The 24,505-nt window shown below is 45.2% G+C and overlaps 1 protein-coding gene and 1 long non-coding RNA gene across 10 annotated transcripts in view; one reads left to right on the top strand and one right to left on the bottom strand.

Moving 5' to 3' along the window:
• PPP4R4 (protein phosphatase 4 regulatory subunit 4) overlaps positions 1-1,844 on the bottom strand; it is a 118,915-nt gene extending 117,071 nt beyond the window's left edge. The window contains exons 1-2 of one of the 6 annotated variants that reach the window (XM_039469132.2): positions 1,550-1,844; positions 22-95 (exon numbers count right to left, since the gene is read on the bottom strand). In XM_039469132.2, coding sequence (XP_039325066.1) covers positions 22-95; positions 1,550-1,666 — 191 coding nt within the window. In that variant the 5' untranslated portion in view covers positions 1,667-1,844. Of the gene's footprint in view, positions 1-21; positions 98-1,549 lie in introns of those variants that run through there. The other 5 variants (XM_039469133.2, XM_074393550.1, XM_039469134.2 and 2 more) reach the window with 5 other exon arrangements.
• A 313-nt stretch (positions 1,845-2,157) lies between these two features.
• Positions 2,158-24,505, top strand: part of LOC141583586 (uncharacterized) — a 45,534-nt gene continuing 23,186 nt past the window's right edge. For all 4 annotated transcript variants that reach the window (XR_012516245.1, XR_012516244.1, XR_012516243.1 and 1 more), the window contains exons 1-3: positions 2,158-3,128; positions 3,352-3,540; positions 14,269-14,425. This is a non-coding gene — a long non-coding RNA (uncharacterized LOC141583586). The remainder of the gene's footprint in view (positions 3,129-3,351; positions 3,541-14,268; positions 14,426-24,505) is intronic.

Below are 24,505 nucleotides of genomic sequence, written 5' to 3'. Positions count from 1 at the left end.
CACAGAATGATTAGGAAATACCTGAGCAGATAAACAGCCCTTTCAATATCACTGAGGTCTTCATCAACTGTCAATCTTTCTATTTCTTCTGGTGTCTGTCAAGGGTAAAATACACATTATGCACCACAAACCTTGGGTCAGTCTTGCCCCGCAACCTCCCAGTGAACCTCTATCAGGATAAACTAATGAAAAAGTTTCACAATTAAGCATTAACAATGAAAACTAATCAAGGAGCTGAGGATACCGGGCGACATCAATCACGGAGGTCTCTAACTGGGTGGCCGAGTTTGGGAGGGGACTGTTTTTTTCTGTTTTTCTTCTTCTAGCTTCTAGATTGCAGCTTGAGAATCACATCGTGGCTTCAGAACCTTGGCTGAAATCCATTTCATACGCATGTTATAAAACGAATAAATACACACACTTTTTATCTCTAAGACCTCAAGGCTATTTCTCCAGCGTTTTCCACCCCACGAAATGCTAAAAGGGGTATGAAGACTGCAGACGAGTGGGCATGAAAAGGACAAGATCTGGAGTGGGGGAGGGAAGAAAATAAACTCGGGGGCTGGAAGTAAACCAGAGATTTGAGATATTGCTGCAGGTGGGAGTTAGACGAGCTAAAGCAGCTTATTAAGCGAAGGTCAGGAGAAAGGGGGTCCGTAAACTAGGTTTGCCTGCGCTAAGGGCAGGTACCTCCCGGAGGAAGATGACTCTGCGGGGTGGGGGAGCCAGTGGGGGCGGGGGGAACAAGCTGAAGGTTGACTCCCTCAAAGGGGCTGGGGAGCAGGGTCCCAGCTAGAGTCCTGGAGGGGCTGGGAGGAAAGGATGCGCGGTGACTCAGGATGGCGGCAAAGGATCGGAGGGCTTTGAAGACCGGAACCAGGACGACACTGAGAAAGGGTGCCAGCTGGGAGGCGAGGGGAGGCCGGGCTGCCTCGAAGGCAAGGGGACCCGAGCTTGATCTGACTTGGTGGGCTGGGGGTGAGGGGATGGGACGCGGGTGGGGTCGCCCGGGGAGGTGGGGGGAGGAGCAGGAGCGGTGTGGACCGAGGGGTGGGCCTGGGGCCAGAACCCGGGCGTCGTCAGCGGACCAGGGGTCGGGGAGCCCAGGAGAGGACCGGGGAGGAGTGGGCTGCGGCCTCGAGGGGCAGCTCCCGCGGGGGCGGGGGGCGGAAGGAAGGGGGCCCGCGACTGAGGACGCCGGGGCTGCCCCGAGGGCTGGGGCTCGGCCGTTCCTGGGGGTGGGACGGGGGGATTCGGACGCCTCGGGAGGGGCAAGGGCTGCGGGGCCGGCGCCCGGTCAGGGCTGGGACAGGGACCCGTCTCTTGGGGACGGGGCTCCAGACTGAGAGGGCCGAGTCCGCTCCGAGGAAGGGTCCGGGAGGAGCTGGCTTAGGGCCACAGGGACCGGAGGACAGAGGGGCCGGTCTGACTGAGAGGGTCCCGGCCGCCCGGAGGAGGGGAGGGTGGCGGGGTGGGGCGGAGGCCGGCGCGGGGCCGCGCGAGGAAGGCGGCCGGACGCCCTGAGGGCAGGTCTTCTCCCGGGGCGCACCTTGAGGCTCCGGCGGACCGGCCTCTCGATGATGGTGAGCTCCTGCAGGTCCTCCATGTAACCGAACAGGCTGTTCTGACTGAAATCCATCGCGGCGGCGAGCGGCGGCGGATGCATGGACCGCCGGGCACCTTCGCCGCCAGGGCCGGAGCGGCCCCGGGATGCCGGACGCGCTCAGCCCCGCGGCCGCCCACCAGCAGGACTTTCTGCCGCTTTCGGCCGCAGGAGCCGAGCGTGAGGCTGGCGGGCTGCGGGAGCACGAGCGCAGCCCGGCGAGGGGGCGGGGCGGGCCCTGCGAGGGGGCGGGGCAAGGCGCGCGGGCGCGCTGCGGGGGCGGGGCCAGGGGCGGGTGCCCGCCGCCTTGCCCTCCTCGGCCCCGCCCCCTCCCGGGCGCCGCGCACACGCGGCCGGACGCAACTGCCGCGCAGCTACGCGGCAGCTCCGCCACCCCTCTGCGCCCGCTCCCCGCCCCCCTCCTTAACCCCCGTACGCCCCCAACCGAGGGCGCCCCACCCCGCGGCGCGTGCGCAGAGCCTTTTGCCTCCCGCAGCCGGCAGAGGCGGGCTGGGGGCGGGGGCTGGGGGCGGGTAGGCTGAGCCAATGAGAGCGGAAGCCGAGGAGAGGGAGCTGACCGGGCTGCGGCTGCACCTGCTGACTTAACTGTCCAGTTATTCCCAGGACCGCCCACCCCAGCTGGCGGGCAGCGGACCTAGACCCCGCGCTCGGCACAGCTCCAACCCTGGAGGAGGGCTAAGTGCCCCAAATAAGCAGTTAGGACATGGGGTGCCCGGCTGAGAGGGGAGGGCTAGCTTTTGGGCAAGGGCAGCATTCGGAAAAGGCCTCCTGGAGCAGAGTCATTTAAACTGAATCTTAGCGACCGATAAGGATTTCCTAAGTGAAATAATTAGGCCGGGCGCGGTGGCTCAAGCCTGTAATCCCAGCACTTTGGGAGGCCGAGGCGGGTGGATCACGAGGTCGAGAGATCGAGACCATCCTGGTCAACATGGTGAAACCCCGTCTCTACTAAAAATACAAAAAATTATCTGGGCATGGTGATGCGTGCCTGTAATCCCAGCTACTCAGGAGGCTGAGGCAGGAGAATTGCCTGAACCCAGGAGGCGGAGGTTGCGGTGAGCCGAGATCGCGCCATTGCACTCCAGCCTGGGTAACAAGAGCGAAACTCCGTCTCAAAAAAAAAAAAAGAAATAAATAATTAGAGCAAGCCCGTCTGGGTTGAAGCCTGGGTGTGTTTGGTTGGGTTTGAGAAGTGCAGTCAAAGTAGAGCTCGGGGCTCTGGCATCCAGGACTTGGCGAGGTGGGTGGAAGAGGAATAGGACCTAGGTCCTCGCTGGGGAAAAGCCCTGCTCTGGACAGCCACGTTGAGTCCCTTGCACTTGGTTCTGTTAAGAATGGGAAGCGATGGAAGGGGGATTGGGGCTACTGTTTTAGACCTCGGGAACAAGTTATGTTGATACCCTTCGGCTCGTCAGTCAGCAAGGCCCCTTTTTTGTTTTTATTTTCCACTCATTCCTCCACACCCATTCTTCTTCCCGCCATATGCGCCCTCTTCTTAATTAAGGTATGTCCCAGTTCCTGCACTGTATACAGCCTCAAAAGATACATGGTTTGTGTCTGTTTTTAACATACGTGAATGGCGCTGTGATGAGAACTCATTCTGTTCCTTGTTTTTTCTGTCTTAGAAGATCTATCCATGTGACACTATACAACGAGTTCATTAATTATGACCAATAATATAGTATTTGGTTTCTGTGTCTAATATATTCTACTTACCAATTCCTCAGATAGCGGACAGTGAGGCCGCCAGCAGTTCCTTGCTACACAGACCACGCTGAAATGGGTGTTAGACGTGTCCCTTACAGAACATAAGAAATCGAGTCGCTGGGTCATGAGGTCCACAGAGCTTGGCTTCACTCTGTCATGTTGCCCTCCAGATGGCTTTGCAGACACACCCACACCAATGGCACATGAAGGTAGGAAGATACCCGTTTCCCATTTTATCTGATAACATTTGGCGTTATCTGATGTCCTAATTTATGTCAATCTGAAATCAGTAAAGTAGTATCACATTGTAATTTCGATTTGTATTTATTTTATTGGTGGTGTTAACCATGTTTCCATATACTTAAGAACCATTGGGGTTGTTTTCCTTCTGTGATTATCTGTTTACATCCTTTACCTACTTTGCTGCTGGATTTTATTTATTTTTTTGTGTGTGTGAAGGAATTGGAGGAGTTGAGTTTCTTATGTGTTCTAAATATTAATCTTTTGTCAGCTTTAGACAAACATTGCAAATATTTCTCTCAACCTTTCATGCATCCTGTTAGCTTGGTTTTCTCTATGTTACCACTGAGGAGAAATCCTTAATTTTCATTTAGCCTAATGCATCAAATTTTAGCCTTGTGGAGTGTGCTTTTTAATCTTGTTTAGGAATCTCTTCCCACCTATTAGTCACAAAATATTCTTCTACATTTTCCTCTATTTGGCTTCATACTTTTACCTATCACAGGTCTTAATCCATCTGGGGTTCACCTTACATACAGTGTGGTCAGGAATACAGTATTATTATTAACTCTATTTAGTGAGCCAGTTTTCCTAGCAGCACCCGCCAAACCATCCATCTTTTCCCATCCACATGTAATGGCATCTGTATCATATACCAAGTCCCTAGAGACACACATGTCTGTCTCTGAGCTCTTGTTGCTATTCTATTGATCCAGATCTGTTCCTATGTTACTGCTGTGCTGATTTTATTGCTATGGCTTAATTATATATCCTAAGATCTGGTAGAGTGAATCTCCCATTCCTGCCTGTTTTATTTTCAATTTTGCCTTTGAAGTTCAAAGCAAAATGGTCAGTAATGATGCCCACAGCTAAAATTCGGGTTTTCTAATCCCTACTTTACTAAGGAGAAGTGAATTAGAAGGGCACAGAAATATGGTGGGATGAGGATAGAGAAGAAGCAAACACATGACAAGGTGGTTTTCCTAAGCAAATATCTTACAGGCCCCTTTTCTGTCAATTTCTGAAATTCTCTGTCTTTTGATTTGTAAATGATACAAAATATTACCTGTCAGCTTTACCCTGTTCCAGCGAAGAAGTAGTATCTCACATTTGGATTTTGTAACAGTATCATCTAAAACTGGAGGACGTTCTTAATGAAGGATTGATTGAATATACAGATGTATCTTTAATGTTGGCCGTTACAGGGCAGGAGGTTGATGAAGGGAAAATGTTCAGTTTGATGACTGGAATCTGTAACTGCTCTAATTACCACTGTGTAGTGGAAGTAGCCTGCCCAGCCTGGCTGCCAGGAAACCTGAGTCCCAGTCTTGGCTATGCCAGTGACATGTGGCAGAATGACTCTTGGAGCTCTATTTTCCTTATCTGAACTGCTTTCCTGCATGTTGTCTCAACGTGCCCTCACAGCATCCCCGTGGAGTGCAGAAAAGCTGCATCACTATTCTAATTTTACAAATAATGAAATTGAAGCTCAGAGAATTTATGTGACTTAGTCATGAACACACAGCTAAGGGAAACTAGATTTATCCACTTTGTTTATTCATTTAAAAATAGCGGATAGGCTGGGCGCAGTGTCTCACGCCTGCAATCTCAACGCTTTAGGAGGCTGAGGCAAGTGGATTGCTTGAGCTCAGGAGTTCAAGACCAGCCTGGGCAACTTAGTGAAACCTCATCTTTACAAAAAATACAAAAATTAGCTGGGCATGGCAGCATACACCTGTACTCACAGCTACTAGGGAGGCTGAAGTGGGAGGATCGCTTGAGCCCAGGGGCTCAAGACCAACCCTGGCAATACAGCCTCTCTACAAAAAATAAACAAAATGTGCTAGGTATGGTGGTTGCACACCTGTAGTCACAGCTACTTGGGAAGCTGAGGCAGGAGGATCGCTGGAGCCCAGGAGGTAGAGATTGCATCACTACGCTCCTGCCTGAACAACAGAATGAGACCCTGTCAAAAAATAAAATAGCGTGGTGCTAAGTAAGCACATGGACTTTGAAGCTCAGGTACTTGGGTTTGAGTCAAGCGCTGCTGCTTCCTATCCTTAGCAAAGTATTTAACCTCTCTGTTGCTCACTTTATTCATCTCTAAGTTAGGAATAATAGTAGTACTTACTGCAAAGTGTTGTGAAAATTAAATGAGAATATGCATACAATGCTTAGAAACATTCTTGACACAAGTGTTACTATTATTATTGCCACCAGACCAGTGTTCTTCTGAACCTAGGTTCAGAACAGAGTCAAGAAGTTGTGCTGAATCAATTGATTACAATGGGAGGCAAAATAATGTTTCCCCAAAGATGTCCACATCCTAATCCCCTGAACATATGGGCATGTTACCTTACATGGCCTAAAGAATTTTAATGTGACTAATTTAAGGATATTGAAGTAGGAAGATTATTCTAGTTTACCTTTGTGGGCTCACTGTAATCACAGGGACCTTATATGTGAAAAAGGGAAGCAGAAGTTCAGTGTCGGAGTGATGCCATGCAAGGATACAAACTGCTACTTTTTTTTTTTGTTCTGAGATAGGATCTCACTGCACCCTGGACCTTCCAGGTTCAAATTATCTTCCTGCCTCAGCCTCCTGAGTAAATAAGACTACAGCTGTATGCCAGCTAATTTTTTTTTTTTTTTTTTTTTTTTTTTTTGTAGAAATTAGATCTTACCATGTTTCCCAGGTTGGTCTGGAACTCCTGGACTCAAGGCCCACCCTGGCCTCCCAAAGTGCTGGGATTACTGGCATGAGCCACCAAGCTTGGCTGACTGCTGGTTTTCAATATGAAATGGGGCCATAAGCCAGCACCCTATAGAATTTGGAAAAAAAAAAAAAAAAACTTGAAAATTCTCCCCAGGAGTGCAGCTCTACTGATACCTTGATTTTAGCCCGGTGAAAACTATTTCAGACTTCTAGCTTCCATAACTGTAAGATAATAAATTTATGTTGTTTTAACCTGCTAGGTTGGTGGTAATTAGTAACAGCAGCCATAGGAAACTAATACAATGATCTGTGTGAGAAAAACACTTAAACTTGGTTTCTACCTCAGATCATACACACACACAAAAAAAACAATTTTAGGTGAATAAAATGCTGAAATATGAAAGGCAAATCTTTCAAACTTTTGGAAGAAAATATAGGAAAATAATTTTATGACATCTGAATAGGGAAAATTTTCTTAAAAGCATAAGCCATAAAATAAAACATTGATAAATCTAACTACTTTAAGTCCAGCCTGGGTGACAAAGTCAAACCCTATCTCAAAAAAAGAAAAATATTTAACTACTTTAAAATTAAGAACTCGTATTTATCAAAAAAATACGCCACAAAGACCCTGACAAGACAAATCGTAAACTGGGAAAACATATTTACAACCAATTAATCACAGACGAATTATTGTCCAGAATCAAGAACCTCAAAAAAAAAAATCAGAAGACAACTAAATAGAAAATGGACAAATATATAAACCATCATTTTACAGAAAAACAATCACAAGTATGAAAAGGAGCTCAATCTCAGTAGTCCTTAATTAAGAATAATTAACATGACCTTAATAATAATTAAGCTCAACCCTCTCTAATAAAAGTGGGAAGGCAAATTTACATACCCATCACACAGGCAAAATTTTAAACATCTGATCACATCAAATGTTTGCAAATGTCAAGAGGCAGACTTACATACTGCTCATGGAAGTGTAAACTAGTACAACCACTTTGGAAAATAATTTGGCATTAATTCGTAAAACACCAGAGAAACTCTCACACATTTGCACAAAGAACTATGCACAAGAATGTTCATAGCAGTGCACATTGTAATAGCAAAGACCTGGAAAGAACTCAAACACTTACAGACATTTAAATACTTAAACTAATTGCATTATACTCAATCAATGGAAAACTGTCAGTGAAAATATACAACTACGTAATTCAGTGGGGACAAATCTCACAAACATGTTGAACAACAAATGCAAATTGCTAAAGTTTATCTACATGTGACACCATTTACACAATATTCTAAAACAATAATATGTAATATTTATATGTGGTTAAAATGACCAAAAAAAGAAGAGGAATGGTAAATACAAAATGCAACCTATCGTTTAGGACTAAGATGTGATCAGGGAGGGACACACAGAGGGCATACGTAATGTGTTATTTTTTGAATTGGTGATACACGATTGTTTATTTTATTGCTATGCTTAAAATATCAATATGTATTACATATAATTTTTATGCATGAAGTAATATTTTATATTTTTAGATCAGGACAATTATATGTTTTCCAGTTATAGTTTAGCCACTTCATTTATCCATTCATTCATTCAAAAATATTTCAAGGATTATTGCTATATTATAGGCATTGTTCTAGGTGTAGGCCTTACTGTCAGGTAGCACACATCCTAGTGAGAACAATGAAAATCAATCTAATCCAATAAGCATACAATCAAATATATCATTACAAACTAGGATAATTGCTATGGAAAAAATACAGGTAGTTAGACTGATAAAGGAGCATCACCCCACCTACTTTTGTGTAAATGAGAAATAAACCTTCTTTGTGTTGAGCCACTGAGAGATCGTGCTTTTTGTTTCTGCAGCATTGACTATCCTCACTAATAAAGATTGCAGGCCACAGAGTGACAACAGGGACCAGGTGGGAAATGACTGTAGCTTGGACTAGAATCATTACTATAGAGATGGAGAGATGTGAACAGATTCAAGAGAAGTTTTAGAGGTAACTGGGATGGTTTAGATGGGCGGTGGGGGTGGTGCATGGAAGTCAGGAAGGCCAAGGCAGTAAAGATGACTTCCAACTTTTTGGCTTGTGAAGCTGGATAGATGATGACATCACCCACGCAGTGTTCATTCTGTCCTTTCATTAATGTCTGAGTAGATGGCATTTGCTGACAACTGCCCCAGAGCTCCATCTGCAGCTCCAAGTGGACGTCACGAAGTCTGCCTCCCAAGTCAGCAGCTGTTCTCTGCAGTTCTCTTCAGCTTGGATCTTAGGTGAACTAGGCCGGGCTCCTAGTGGGCCATACCCCTTGGAATCTACCCAGCACCTGACACAATGGTTAGCACATAGTGAGAGCCCTGTTAATGTTCATTGAGAAAGTGAGAAGAGAAAGAGGGAGGAGGCAGGGAACAATAAACTGGAATATTAGGAGGCTGTCTACCACCCTGGTCTGAGCCACCATTATTTCTCACCTGGATCAAGGGTGCCTCTGCTTCTGCTTTTCCTCTTCTAAAGTTCATAGCCAATGTGAACCTATTAACACAAAAGTCAGACCTAGTCACCACAGGCTTGAAACCAGGGTTTCTTAACCTTGACATCACAGATACTGTGGGCCTGGTAATTGCTGGAGAGGGGAGGAAAATGCTGTCCTGTGCATTGAAAGATATCCTCTACCTACTTAGTGTCATACCTCTCCTACACCCTCTTCCCCATAGGAAGATGATGAAAAATGTTTCTTGAGATTGCCAAATGTGCCTTGGAGACAAAATTTCTCCTTCCCCCTTCCCATCCCAAACCCTGCAATTTTCTCATCTCATACAGCAAATGTCCTTCCACGTGCCCTCACCCCTCTGATCTCATGTCCTTCCACTTCTCCCTCACCCACTCTGCTTCCTTCATGCACACTGGCTGCTTTGCTATTCTTCCAACAGTCCAGGTATGATCCAGATCAGAGCCATTGAGCCTGCTATTCCCTCTGCCTGGAATGCCTTTCCCTTGGATTTTCAAATAACATTCTATCATCTCCTTTAGGGTTTTGCTCAAATGTCATCTTCTCGATGAGGCCAACTTGGGATGCCTTTCATGAAATTAAAATCTCACTGTATTAGTTTGCTAAGGCTGCCATAACAAAATACCACTTATTGGGTGGCTTATGCAACAGAAATGTATTTTCTCACAGTTCTGAAATCTAGAAGTCCCAGATGAAGGCATCTGCAGGATGGCTTGCTTCCTGTGGCTGCCTTCTTGCCAGGGCCTCACATGGCCTTTACTCTGTGTGCAGACCTCCCTGGTTTTGTGTCCAAATTTCTTATGAAGACACAGTCCTATTGGATTAGGGCCCATTTTAACTTAAAAAGGCTGTATCTCCAAATATAGTCACAGTCTGAGGTACTAAGGGTTAGAGCCTCAACATACGAATTTTGAGAGGAACACAATTCAACCCATGACGCCCACCATCACCACCAGCAATGAACACTCTACCATTCTGAATATTTTACTCATTCACCTTGTCTATGGTCTTTTTCTCCTCTAATAGGAGGCATTCCTCCTCCTGAGGGGTTGAGCCCCAGAGGTGCTGAGCCAGGTGAGAGCATTCTAGTGCAAGGAAGTTAATCCCCAAGAAGCCAACTCTGACCAACAGGAGGTGGTAGGAACCCTTCCCATGGGCACTTCCTAGGCCTGGATGGGAATGTGTGACTGGGAATCACATTATGTTCCATAATGGTAGGGATTTTGTCCATTTTATTCGCTACTGCATTCCCAGTGCCTAGAATCATGCCTGGCGCATAGCAGATGCTTGTGAACTGTTTGTGACAGTAATCAATAGACATACCTTCTCCACTTAATTTCTCTGAGCCTCAGCTCCCTCTGTCAAATAAGGGAATTAGGCTAGATAATACAGAACAAGAATTCTGTTTTATTTAAATATGAGTGCCAGCGTAGCTGGGTTACCTAGAAAACAGTCTGCAGTGAAGCTTATTAGGTGTTAATGCTTCCTTGGGGTAATAAAATCCCAGGGCAACTGGAATGAGGGAGAGTGCAGTGAGGTGGGGCAGGAAGGGAAGCAAATAGAGGGCACCATGCTGCCCACCAGGCCTCAGTTCACCATTAGGCACAGCCAGATGCCCGGCCACACAGGACGTCTCCAGGCAGGTTGGGGAACTGTCCATGGGAGGAAGCCTGTCAGGCTTCCTGCCACCTCCCGTTGGTCAGAATTGGCTTCTTGGGATTAACTCCCTTGCACTGGAATGCTCTCACCTGGCTCAGCAGCCTCCGGGGCTCAACCCCTCAGGAGGAAGACTGCCTCCAGCCAGGAAATGGATGGAGGATCCTGAAGGGGTTGGCCTCAGGCTCCAGGGACCTGAGGAAGGAAGGTCATGAAGACCGCAGCCCTGATCCCCGCAGGCTGGGCAAATGGCTCAGAGCCTAGTAGACAAGGGAAACCTGGAGACCCTGAGATGCCCAGGATGTGTCCAAGACAGGTGAGATGGGGAAGGGCATCAGTGAGGGGAACAGCTGGAGCATCTGGAACAGAGGCCGCGAGAAAGCTGGTCAGAAGCACAGGTGGGCTTCAGCAGTTGAGGAGAGAGCTCAGATGAGTGCAGTATTGCAGGTGGGCACTTAGGTAGGTGCCCTGGACCCAGGGAGCTGGATTGGTTTGTTTGAAGTCCTGACAGAGGATCCATGTCACCGGCAGCCTGGTCTGATATAGCTGCTCTAGCAGGGACCTTGAAGAAGGAGCCCAGCTTCATTCCCTGCCGGGTATAACTCCAGGTGTCTGTGGCTATGGAAGAGGCTCTGATCTCAAGTGGCAGCCAGAGCTGCTTCATTAGCAACAGGCTGTGGATGCCCAACTCCCCCCAACCACCTCCCCATCAGCTGCCTCAGCCACTCATCTGCTCGTCACTTTGCAAACTCTTCCTAAACTCCAGCCGCCCCCTCAGCTGTCTCTGGAGGGAGAGAGGGCGTTCGCTGCCACCACTCCCCTTCTCCGGGAAGGGGTGTTTTTTTTCTCATGTGTAGGCTGTGTGTGTTGGGCTGTGCCTCGACTCGAGGGCAGATTCCTCCCTCCAAAGGTGATGATACACGCCAGGAGCAGATTGCACATTTGTCTCCTGGGAGGCAGTGGGCGAGGGAAGCAGAAAACGGTGTGTGAGCATGGGGAGGGGGTGCCTGCAGAACCATGATGGGGTGATAGGCCCGGAGTGCAGGGAGTGTGTGTGACTGTTGCTGCTGGCTGCCTACAGAGGCAGTGGGAGACTGATTATAGGGCTGGGTCCCATGGCCCTGGATGTGGGTGCAAGAAGCTGCATTTGCACTTGCCTGTCAAGGTGGGGGTGATGGTTGCCCTGGTGACTAGGCTGGGAAGTGGGTTGGCCTTGCCGACAAATGCTGGAAGGAAAATATAAGAAGCACCGTTCAGGGATTTTCTCTTTTCTTTTTCTTGATTGGAGCACCAGTTCAATAGAGTCTTGTCATCATAAATGAAGGACAACTTTCTATGGTTGGACCCACCATATCTTGTTCTGGTTCTGAAAACCTCACTCCACGTGCTCTAAGCCCACTGAGCTGCCATAGAAGGCCAGGGTCCTAATCCTAACTAGTTAGCCCTGGAACCTGGAACAAGTGGCTTCTGCTCTCCAGTCCTCACTTGGACCAGGCACCCTCCAAGATCTCTTTGAGTTCTGATTCCTGGGCCTCACCCCAGACACTGTGATTAGTAGGTCCACAGCTGGAGTTAGGAATCTGCATTTTAGCCTTTCCACCCGCTGCACCTCCCAGATACACTGGACCTGCATTTCAGAGCCACTGTAATCTGCCACTAAAAGTGCTGGCTTTGGGATCTGACAGGACAATCTATCTATAGCCCATCTGAGCCTCAATTTCCTCATCTGTCTAGTGGAGGAAAAAGGACTGTCAACCATGCAGTTACCATGAGAATCAGATGAGATGCAGCCACAAGCATAGCACAGGGCCTGGCACCTTAGGGGCGGGGGAGTCTAATAAATGTTAGGCTTTCAGCTGCTGCTGCTGCTGCTTTTTTTTTTTTTTTTTTTTTTTTTTGGAGACAGAGTTTCACTCTTGTCACCAGGCTGGAGTGCAGTGTGTGATCTCCACTAACTGCAACCTCTGTCTCCCAGATTCAAGCGATTCTCCTGCCTCAGCCTCCCAAGTAGCTGGGATTACAGGCATACACCACCACACCAGCTAATTTTGTATTTTGAGTAGCGATGGGGTTTCACCGTGCTGGTCAGGCTGATCTTGAACTCCTGACCTCAAGTGATCCACCTGCCTCCACCTCCCAAAGTGCTGAGATCACAGGCGTGAGTTACTGCACTCAGCCTCAGCTTATTATTCTATCTAAACCTATAGTGTCTCTACTACCCTCTCCCCTTCCCAGCAGCCCCTTGCCATCTGCTCACTCTTCTCCAGGCAAATCCCACAAGCAGGAAAATAGTTTTTGCAGTAAGCAAGAATCGTCAGCCTAGAACTTAGGCAGAGGAGGAGGAAGCAATGCTCACAGCTGGGGCCCTCACACCCAAGTTCCAGCTCCATTTAATCTGTTGCCATGGCAATCACAGCTTCACCAACCTCTGTAGGGTAAAATGACTTCCTCCAACATCCACATGCTGCAGATGTCTATGGTCATTTTACCAAGGCACCAGGAGATGGGAGGGTTACACACCTAACTCCTCCCAACCCCATCATCATTTCAGTTCTCATTTCAAGATACACCGGGGGCTTCTGGAGGACAAGGACTTGGCTGAATTTTGCTTCAAAGTCCCAGTGCCCAACGCAGTGCCTGGCATACAGTGGGCAGATGACAAATGTTGGTCGAATGAATAAATGCAGTATAAATCTGATTCTTGTAATAACAGTGCACTTTATTTAGAAGAGAGAGGAAATGGAGTTAGGACTCCAGGCATCTGTTACTTGATCTCTTTCCCACTTACCTTCTTTGAGAAAACTGCATTTCAGCCCCTGTTTTGGGGAATAAATGGCATTCATTCCCCTTGGCATTAATATGAGATCCCCCTAGGGAAGCCCTGGGCATGCAGATACAACCCAACAGACTCAAATTTTTCAAATACTGTTTCTTCAGCATATTCATTCATACTAGCCCTTCCAAACCTCAGTGGTTATTGAGACATCAAATTCAGTATGCAACAAGAGTTAATCTTTCCCTTGCAGGGGCCTGCTTCCCCCACCATGAATTATTCATGCCTCATCAGTTTCCATCCCCTTCTCTCTAGCAAAAAATGGAGTTGATGAAACTCAAAACTACTCAGAATTGCAGCTGATTAACCAATCTCATACAAGAAAAGATTAGGCCAGCCGCGATAGCTCACACCTGTAATCCCAGCACTTTGGGAGGCCGAGGTGGGCGGATCACTTGAGGTCAGAAGTTCGAGACCAGCCTGGCCAACATGGTGAAACCCTGTCTCTACTAAAAATATAAAAATTAGCTGAATGTGTTGGTGGGCTCCTGTAATCCCAGCTACTGGGGAGGCTGAGGCACAAGAATAGCTTGAACCCAGGAGGCAGAGATTGCAGTGAGCTGAGATCACACCACCACTCTCCAGCCCAGGTAATAGAGTGAAACTGTTTAAAAAAAAGAAGAAGAAAAGAAAAGAAAAGAAGATTAAAACTCTTGGCTCAGGAGTTTTTTTCAAAAAAAAATTATCTGAGGGATTAATATATCTGTGTTGTCTACCATTAGTAGATTGAGCTTTGGTTAATGAGGCCTGTGCTTAAGAAGTAACATTTGCTTATTCATTACCCAAGTATTTATCGAGTACTTCCTATGGCTGGGCAAGGCCAGCCTCATAGGTAGATGACCTGGGCAGTTGTACAGGGTCCAGAGCTGAGAGGGACCCTCAGCTTGGTTTCCTGCTGTGGCCATCCTGAAATTCTCAACAATTTTATCTTTGAACTTGTGTTTTGCAAGTGAAGTCCGATGGGACGCTGGAGCATGTCTGTGAGCAGAGGAGGGAAGTACAAGGCGTGTCCACCTTTCCTTACCCAAAGTGTCCACGATGCCCCGTGAACTTAGAGATCTGGGGACCCACAGGCATGGGATTTCGGAGAGGCTCAAAGTGACCAAGGTAAGTGTGTTCTGCTCAGATCTCTTAATTTCTATTCAAACTAGGAGACTTGCTTCAAACACAGAAAGAAGGCAATATCATTCTAACCAACACCATGGCAAGATGACCCTTACTGGTGCTGCTTCCCTGCATTGGCCAATCACACCCACCAAAGGTGATGCTTAGAAGGGAAGGACAGAAGGAGCCCAGAGCTCCTCTTCCTTTCGGTCCTCCCTGCAAGAGAAAGGTAAAGAGAGCTGATGAAACATGCACATGTCAAGAAGTGAAAGGAAAATAGATGAGCTTGTTTTCGGCAGCATTTCCACTGTCTGGTAAGAATAAGATAAAATACAGGGGCACATGCAAACTACAAAATTCCATGGTTCCATAAACTAGTTAAATGCACTCATGTTTGCATTTTAAAATGGCATTGCGTAACATAAAGTTGAATGCTGAAATTCATGGTTTAAAGTTTTAAATTTTTCTTTACTTACAACATTAAATAATAAATAAAATATGCATAATAAGCTGAAAGAGAGAGACCAGGGAAGAAAGGAAAATGCTTTATATTTTAGTATCTCTAATGATATTTTTTCTGCTTTTTGAGAAAGGAATCTCACATTTTTATTTTGCGCTGGGCCCCACAAATTATGTAGCCAACCCTGGGGTCACAAGATGGGAACACAGTGCCTGTCTCCAAAAAGCTCATTTCTTCTTCCTTTCATTATTCTGGAAAATGTCCCAGCCCTTGCAGAGCAAGCAAATAAACAGTTTTAAAGGAAGTAAGAAGGGGTAAATAACTGACTTCTAAAGAGTTGATGGGACTAAATGAGTTAGTACAAGTGAAATGTTTAGGACAGCAGTTGCAGCATAGAAAGTGTTATCATAAGGATGTCTTGGTCCATCTGTGTTACTATAAAGGAATACCTGAGGCTGGGAGATTTATAAAGGAAAGAGGTCTGTTTGGCTCACAGTTCTGCATGCTGTACAAGAAGTATGGCACGTAAATCTGCTTTTGATGAGGGCCTCAGGCTGCTCCCACTTATGGCAGAAGGCAAAGTGGAGCTCATGTGTGCAGAGATCACATGAGAGGAAGCAAGAGAGAGAGGGAAGATGCCAGGCTCTTTTGAATGACCAGCTTTGACAGGAACTAATACAGTAAGAACTCATTACCACATGCATGGCACCAAGCCATTCGAGAGTGATCCACCCCCATGACCAAATACCTCCCATTAGGACCCCCCCTCCAACATTGTGCATCAAATTTCAACACGAGTTTAGGAGGGCACAAACAGCCAAACTAGAGCAAAGGGTTTGCTAATATTATTATTTATTCTAAGGAAGAGAAAACTTCTCTCATCCATTGGTTTCTGAGGATGGGGTTCTTGGTTTCTTAGGCCAGCACAATATTTTGTTTTGGAATTTGAATTTCAAAACTATAAATGGGAACAGTCCTGCCCAGTTGCCTCTGGACTTACTACTGGTTGGTGTATAAGCTGGCCATGCCACCCACTTGTTACTTCTCTGAGCATTTTATCCCAGCTTTATTCATCAGTTTCTTCAACAAGCAAAGTTGAAGGAAGGCCGTTTTTAGTTCCTGTCCTGCATGCTCTGCTCTGTTGCATAAAGGAAATGACCCCTTTATTCAAACCCAATGCAAACCCTGTTTCAATCTAGCAAAAATATTTCTAAAGCTTTGCTCTGTTCACTTAGCACCATGCTTGGAACTAAGAGAGAACAAAAGGGATGTAAATGGGGTGCAGCCCTTGCCCAGATGAGCTTATGATCTAAGACAAGAAACAAGATAGACAAACTGTTAAGAGCATCTGCATATAATGCAAATATATGTGGTTTAAAACCAAAACTGATTGTAGTTACTCAGAAATTACTTCTAAGGGTCAGGGCAGGAGTGGAGGGTGGGGAGGAGAAAGTGTGTGACATAACTTAAATCCACGGATAAATTAAATCTTAATACCATTCACTCCTTTCTCTTACAAAAGACAGGAAGGGCAGGGAATCACAACTAAGGTAGCTGTTTGCTGTTCAAGGAGGTTGCATGAATGAATCTTTGGCCATCAAGACATTCCCTGAGTCATCAGGAGGCAGGGATAAAAGTCTTTCCCTGTCAGGGAAAGAAGATACCCAAGACACAAGAAAGGCATCACAGTGGAAAGACTTAAGCATGGTGGCTGAGTGTGGTGGGTCACATCTGTAATCCCAGTACTTTGGAAGGCCAATGCGGAAAGAACACTTGAAGTCACAAGTTCAAGACCAGCCTGGCCAACATGGTGAAACCCTCTCTCTACTAAAAATACAAAAATGATCCCATGAAAAAGTGGGCTAAGGACATAAACAGACAACTCCCAAAAGAAGATTTACAAATGGCCAACAAACATATGAAAAAATGCTCAACATCGCTAATGATCAGGGAAATGCAAATCAAAACCACAATGCAATACCACCTTACTCCCATAAGAACGTCCATAATTTAAAAATCAAAAACCAGTAGATGTTGGCATGGATGTGGTGAATAGGAAACACTTCTACACTGCTGGTGAGAATGTAAACTGATGCAACCACTATGGAAAATAGTGTGAAGATTCCTAAAAGACCTAAAAGTAGAACTAGCATTTGATCCAACAATCCCAGTACTGGGTACCTACCCAGAAGAAAAGAAGTCACTATATGAAAAGATACTTGCACATGCATGTTTATAGAAGCAATTGCAAAATCATGGAACCAACCCAAATGCCCATCAATTGATGAGGAGATAAAGAAACTGTGGTATATATATATATATATATATATATATATATATATATATATATGGTAGACTACTACTCAGCCACAAAAAGGACTAAATTAATGGCACTTGCAGCAACCTGGATGAGATTGAAGACTGTTATTCTAAGTGAAGTGACTCAGGAGTGGAAAACCAAACATCATATGTTCTCACTGACATGTGGGAGCTTAGCTATGAGAACGCAAAGGCATAATAATGATACAATGGACTTTGGGACTTAGTGAGAGGTGTGGGAGGGGTGCCAGAGATGAAAGACTACAAATAAGGTACAGTGTATACTGCTCAGGTGATAGATGCACCAAAATCTCACAAATCACTAGAGAACTTATATAACCAAACACCACCTGTACCCCAATAACCTATGAGGAAAATAACAAAACAATGAATAAATAATTTTAAATGTAAAAAATACAAATTAAAAAAAACATTAGCTAGGCACAGTGGTGCATGCCTGTAGTCCCAGCTACTCAGGAGGCTAAGGCTGGAGAATCACTGGAACCCAGGAGGTGGAGTTTGCACTGAGCCAAGATTGTGCAACTGCACTCCAGCCTGGCAGACAGAGCAAGACTCTGTCTCAAAAAAAAAAAAAAAGAGACTTAAGGATGATGATGTCTAATATTCAATATCAAGTTTGCATTGCTGAGTGGTAAAGTCTTCTCTTTTGCTAATAAATCTTCAAGACAATTGGCCCTAGAGACAAAGGCACTGTGTCCCATGGATGCGGCTTCTTCACTGTGAAAAATGACATTCCCATTTTTACTTCTCCCCCAAGTGTCTGGCACTTGGCAAGAAATTGATGACTATTTATTATAAGAGAGCTTTTTTAAAAGAAGAAATGTTTAATGAATAGATGATAAAAGAGTGAATAATGATTGACTAGCACAGGATTTCTCTAACCTTACATCTGGGTACAACTGGAGAGATAGGATGCACCCAAGGAGAGCACTGTCCCAGGATATGGGTTGGAGAGGGAGGCAATGCAGGGCTTCTGTTCCTTTATATTTGGAGACCCAGCTTATAAATAGATGCCATGGCCCCAAAAACTCAAAATGCCTCAGAAATCAGCCTATGTCAGAACAACTCACATTCAAGAGGAAACAGAGTGAGTTGACGTATACATGCTTCTACATAGTTTCTCAGCAAGACAGTGCAGAGTTCGTCAAAGGCATGCCCTGGGATAGCGTTTGTCTTGGCAAACAGAGCTATCAGCAGTCCGCTGCCACCTGTTTCACCACAATACCTGCTGATGCTCCTTCCTGACTCACACTGGCTCAGTTTCATAAGAGGTAGCAGCTCTGTTTCTCTCCCTGTGTCACCACAATAATTATTGAGAACAATAATTTGAACAATGAGAATTTATAATTCTCTAGTAACATGCAAAAGTGGCATCATTTACAGAAAAAAAAATCTGAGTATTAGGTAGCAGAAACCATATGTTCTGCTTCAGTTTTCATGGCAAGCTTAAACCTTGGTGGTAAATGGGATTGGAACCATTCATTCATTCATTCATTCAGCACATACTAATAAGACACCAGTGACACAGCAGGCAGGGTGCACAGTGGAGACTAGTCTAGCTTTTTCTCTCCTACGTCTTGATCCAGAGAGAATGGCTGCCAGAACAGTGACTGTTTGATGCTGAAATTGGGAGAGTGATAACATACATCACAGACGTCCCCAAACACCCTGGCTACAATATTTTAGAAGTTACACTCTAATGGTTTAATTTCAAACTAGAAACCTCCTACAAATACCATAGACATGACAGAGTGGGCAGATTTCAGGCTTAATCCTAGTCCTGTCCCTCACTAGCTGTGTGACCTTGGACATGTTCTTCTCCTCTCTGAGCCTCTACTGCAGGAGGTAAAATTGAAATTAAAGCATGTTTGCTATGATCACTGAAGCAACCAACAGAAAATAAGAGGGATTGATGAATTTAGAAACTAAGATCTTAAAAATAGCTATTCTATGCTACTCTAGGAAAATTGTTATAACTCAAAGAATATGTTAATGACAAATATAAGCAGATAAGAGAAGTTTTTAAAATTAGCTCTAGAACCATGAAACAATTTCAGGAATACTGCAGCCTTTCAAACTCTTTGTTAGGTAACTACATTGCAATAGAGCCTATAGAACTCAATGCATGCACAAAATGTCCATCCACATTCAACAGTGACTCCAGCCCTTTATAACACATGAACCTGGACATGAACAAGAACTACTTAACACAGTTTCCAGTTTGTTGCTAAGTAACCACTACTGCCTGGTATGAGTATATGAGCACTCTGTTTCTTGTGTCAACTCATCATGCCAACATAATTAAGAGTGAACTTAACATTGGAGAATAGAATGTGGGATTTCATTTTTCATCACCTATACAGTTAGTCTATTATTGTTCAGCCATCTAAAGAGTATTTTCTAGAACAAGGTGAAAGAATAGAGAGGGAAAGGAAGAACTGAAAGCATATAGGAGTGAGGAGGGAAATATGATTCTTCACATGACAATACACAGAGGTCCAGGAATGACCACATTTAAACCAGGTGGCAGTCTATCTTTTGACTTTTTTCCCTGTCAAATTTTGTGTTGTCATCTGGTCAAGTATGAGCACCTAAGACTTAGTTCCATAATGTACATTGACCAGTAGAGTGAGGGACAATATTTCCACAGTGGTTGTCGCAGTCATCCTAAGCCACTCCCTACCCCCAGCCCAAGGAGCACCAAGGCCATTGACAATGTGGTGGCATTCTCCTCCTCAAAGAGTGAGAGGGTAAGAGGTGATCAGCGTTTACTCCTGGTAGCTCTGACCCACTGTCCAGCCAGTCCAGACAGCTGGGCATCCACCTATTGGTGGCTGTAGTTTCCCAGAGTCCCACAACCACCCTGAGTCTAGACACACCCTAGGTAGCTTCTTTCTGAGCTGTTGGAGGATGTTCTGTGAATCACTTCTCTTAAGAAAGCAAACAGTCCCAAGGTAACTCCAAATTATTTTCCCCCAGCTTTATTGAGATATAACTCACAAAAATTATATGGACCATGTGATTTTTGATAAATATATATACATTGTGAAATGATGACACAATCAAGCTAATTAAGGTATATATCAACTGTGTGTGTGTGTGTGTGTGTGTGTGTGTGTGTCTACTCCTATATTAGTCTATTCTCACACTCCTATAAGGATATACCTGAGACTGGGTAACTGATCAAGGAAAGAGGTTTAATTGACTCAGTTCTGCAGGATGGGGGCAGCCTCAGGAAACTTACAATCATGGTGGAAGGAGAAGTTAACACAACCTTCTTCACATGGTAGCAGCATGGAGAAATGCAGAGCAAAGGGGAGTGGGGGAAAGCCCCTTATAAGATCTTGTGAGAACTCACTATAATGAGAACAGCATGAAGGTAACTGACCCCATGATTCAATTACCTTTCACTGGATCCCTCCCCCAACATATGGGATTATGAGAACTACAACTCAAGATGAGATTTGGGTGGGTACACAGACAAACCATGTCATTCTGCCCAGGCACCTCCCAAATCTCATGTTCTCACATTTCTAAACACAATCATGCCTTCCCAACAGTCCCCCAAAGTCTTAACTCATTGCAATATTAACTCAAAACTCCAAGTCCAAAGTCTCATCTGAGACAAGATAAGTTTCTTCCTCCTTTGAGCCTATAAAATCAAAAGCAAGTTAGTTACTTCCTAGACACAATGGGGGCAAAGGCACTGGGTAAATACAGCCATTCCAAATGGGAGAAATTGGCCGAAACAAAAGAGCTACAGGCCCCATGCAGGTCTGTAATTAATAGAGCAGTCATTAAACCTTAAAGTTTGAAAAATACCTCTTTAGACTCCATGTCTCATATCCAGGTCATGCTGATGCAAGAGGTGGGCTCCCACAGCCTTGGGCAGCTCTGCCCCATGGCTTTGCAGGGTACAGCCCTCCTCTCAGCTGATTTAATGGGCTGGCATTGAGTACCTGCAGCTTTTTGAGGCACACAGTGCAAACTATCAGTGGATCTACATTCTGATATGTGGAGAATGGTGGCCCTCTTCTCACAGCTCCACTAATTAGTGTCCCAGTGGGACTCTCTGTAGGGACTCCAATCTCACATTGTACTTCACACTGCTCTAGCAGAGATTCTCCATGAGGGTTCCATCCCTGCAGCAAACTTCTACCTGGACATTCAGGCATTTCCATACATCCTCTGAAATCTAGGCAGAGGTTCCCAAACCTCAATTCTTGTCTCCTGTGCCCCTGCAGGACCAACACCACATGAAAGCTGCCAAGGCTTAAGGCTTCAACCCTCTGAAGCAATGGCTAGAGCTATACTTTGGCCCCTTTTAGCCAAGCTGGAGCTGAAGCAGCTGTGATGCAGGGCACCATGTCCTGAGGCTGCACAGAGCAGCAGGGCCCTGGGCCTGGTCCATGAAAGCATTTTTCCCTCCTAGGCCTCCAGACCTGTGATAGGAGGGGTTTCCATGAAGGTCTCTGACATACCCTGGAGATATTTTCCCCATTGTCTTGGTGATTAACATTGGGATCCTCATTCCTTTTGCAAATTTCTGCAGCAGGCTTGAATTTCTCCCCATAAAATGGGTTTTTCTTTTCTACCACATTGTCAGATTGCAAATTTTCCAAACTTTTATGCTCTGCTCCCTCTTAAATGCTTTGCCACTTAGAATTTCTTCTACCAGATAGCCTAAGTCATCTCTTTCAAGTTCAAAGTTCCACAAATCTCAGGGGTAGGTGCAAAATGCCACCAGTCTCTTTGCATAGCAAGACTTATCTTTACTTCAGTTCCAACAAGTTTCCCATCTCCATTTGAGACCACCTCAGCCTGAACTTTATTGTCCATATCACTATCAGCATTTTGATCAAAGCCATTTAACAAGTCTCTAAGAAGTTCCAAACCTTCCCACATTTTCCTATCTTATTCTGAGCCCTCCAAACTGTTCCAACCTCTGCCTGTTATGCAATTCCAAAGTTGTGTCCACATTTCTTAGTATCTTGACATCAGCACCCCACTCCTCGTACCAGTTTACTGTATTAGTCTGTTCTCATGCTGCTATAAGGACATACCTGAGACTGGGTAATTTATAAAGGAAAGAGGTTTAATTGACTCACAGTTCCATGGGCTGGGAAACTTACAATCAGCCTCAGGAAACTTACAATCATGGCAGAAGAGGAAGCAAACAGGTCTTTCTTCACATAGTAGCAACATGGATAAGGGCAGAGTGAAGGTGGGGGAAAGCTCCTTACAAAACCATCAGGTCTTGTGAAAACTCACTGTCAGGAGAACAGCATGGAGGTAACTGTTCCGAAGATTCAGTTACCTCCCACTAGGTCCCTTCCACAACATGTGGGGATTATGAGACCAACAATATGAGATTTGGGTGGGAACACAGTCAAACCATATCAACTCCCTTAGCAAATTTCAGGTATACATGAACCATAGTCACTGTGCTGTATATTAAGTCGCCAGAACTTACTCATATTGGAACTAACTACAAATTTGTATCCTACCTATTTCTCCCATCCCCGACCCCTGGTGACCATTTTTTTACTCTCCATTTGTATGAGTTTGACTTTTTTCAGGTCCACCTCAAAATTATTCATTTGCCCTCTCAGCTAAATTTAAATTCACATCCCCTGTTTCACCAGACAATCAATTGTTTAAAACATGGGTCCCAGCAGTGATGCAATAGAAGGAGCATAGGAAGACAGAAGTCAGCAAATAACCATCCAGTACAGCAAGCAACATGCTCAGTAAGGCACCTGAATGGGAAAGAAGGGTTCTAGAAGAAGTGACATCTGAGGACCCGTAGCTGTGGCTTCCCCACTTGAGAGCAGAGACTTGGGCCCAGCCAGCTTTGCATTTTCCCATACCTGGGACAGAATCTTATTCAGGGTGGACATGGAGGAACCACTGGCTTGCACTGTCACCTATCCAGTCATCCCAGATGACACCTGAGCCACTGCATTCACCTTTCTCCCACTCCCTCATTCATTGAGCACTGGGGAGTAAGTTCACTTATGTGCGTTTAAGGTTTTTTCTTTTTTCTTTTTTTTTATTTTCTTTTCCTTTTGAGACAGAGTCTCACTCTGTCACCCAGGCTGGAGGGCAGTGGTGTGATCTAAGCTCACTGCAACCTTTGCCTCCTGGATCCAAGCAATTATTCTGCCTCAGCTTCCTGAGTAGCTGGAGCTATAGGCATGCACCACCATGCCCAGCTAATTTTTGTATCTTTAGTAGAGATGGGCTTTCATCATGTTAGCCAGGCTGGTCTCCAGACCTCAAGTGATCCACCCACCTTGGCCTCTTAAAGTGCTAGGATTACTGGCATAAGCCACTGCACCAGTTAAAGTTTGATTTGCCAATTTTATTAAAAAAAAAAAAAAAAAAAACAAGTCAAACCCAGCTTCCAGGCTCTTGGCTTGTCTTGGAAGAGGAGCTCATCTACTACAGGTCTACCCAGGCCCATTCTAGACATTTATGTTCTGAGGCTCCTCAGACTAAGCCCTTCTTTCTAGCACCTGCTGAGGGATTCAGGCAAGTCAGGGAGCAGGTGGCAGGGCTCTATTAGAGGGACCCACCATCAACACTGACAAAATAGCAGAGCACCTTGCATGAACTGTGTGATAGGCACACAAATGTTCATAGGTTTTATTTGTGAGCAGTAGTTTTCGATAAAAGTAATTCAAGTGTCAATTAAACTCATTAAGCCAGAAAAGGTTAAAAAACAAAACAAACCCACAAACAAACAAAAACCCCAGCTACATTTTGTGTTAGCTACATTTTGAATGACAGCCTTTTGTTTGAATACCTAGTGTCAAAGGAGAGACTTGGACAATGACTGTGTTGTCCCCTTGTTAGGAAGACCTAATCTATATAGCTGTGTCATGTCCACTGTTCAAGTCCTGTCTGTGGCACTGAATTGTTTACCTTGCATCTTAATCTTCCTTAGTCGTCACTTTCATCATGTCATTTTCTTATTCAAGAACTTGAGCTGATGCCTAAGTCCTACTGAAGTCAGTCTTGCCCCCAGACATTTTATTGCAAAGTCCCTTCCCAAAGTAGCCCACCTGCTCTAACTAGGACGGTTTCCTCTCATGTGCTATAAACCATGTTCACTCCTGCCTGCATACATTTGCTGAAGCTTTCCCCCACCACCAAAGCTCTTTTCTCACTATCCACTAACAGAAATTCACCTTGTCCTTCAAACGTGCACCTACAATGTGCACCTGCAAATGTGTACCTACAATGTGCACATTTGAAGGACAAGGTGAATTTCTGTTCAC

This window comes from Saimiri boliviensis, chromosome 2 (assembly GCF_048565385.1).
Source record: "Saimiri boliviensis isolate mSaiBol1 chromosome 2, mSaiBol1.pri, whole genome shotgun sequence".
Classification (NCBI taxonomy): Eukaryota; Metazoa; Chordata; class Mammalia; order Primates; family Cebidae; genus Saimiri; species Saimiri boliviensis.
Note: the sequence above shows the minus strand (reverse complement) of the source record. Positions and strands in the feature narration are given on the sequence as shown.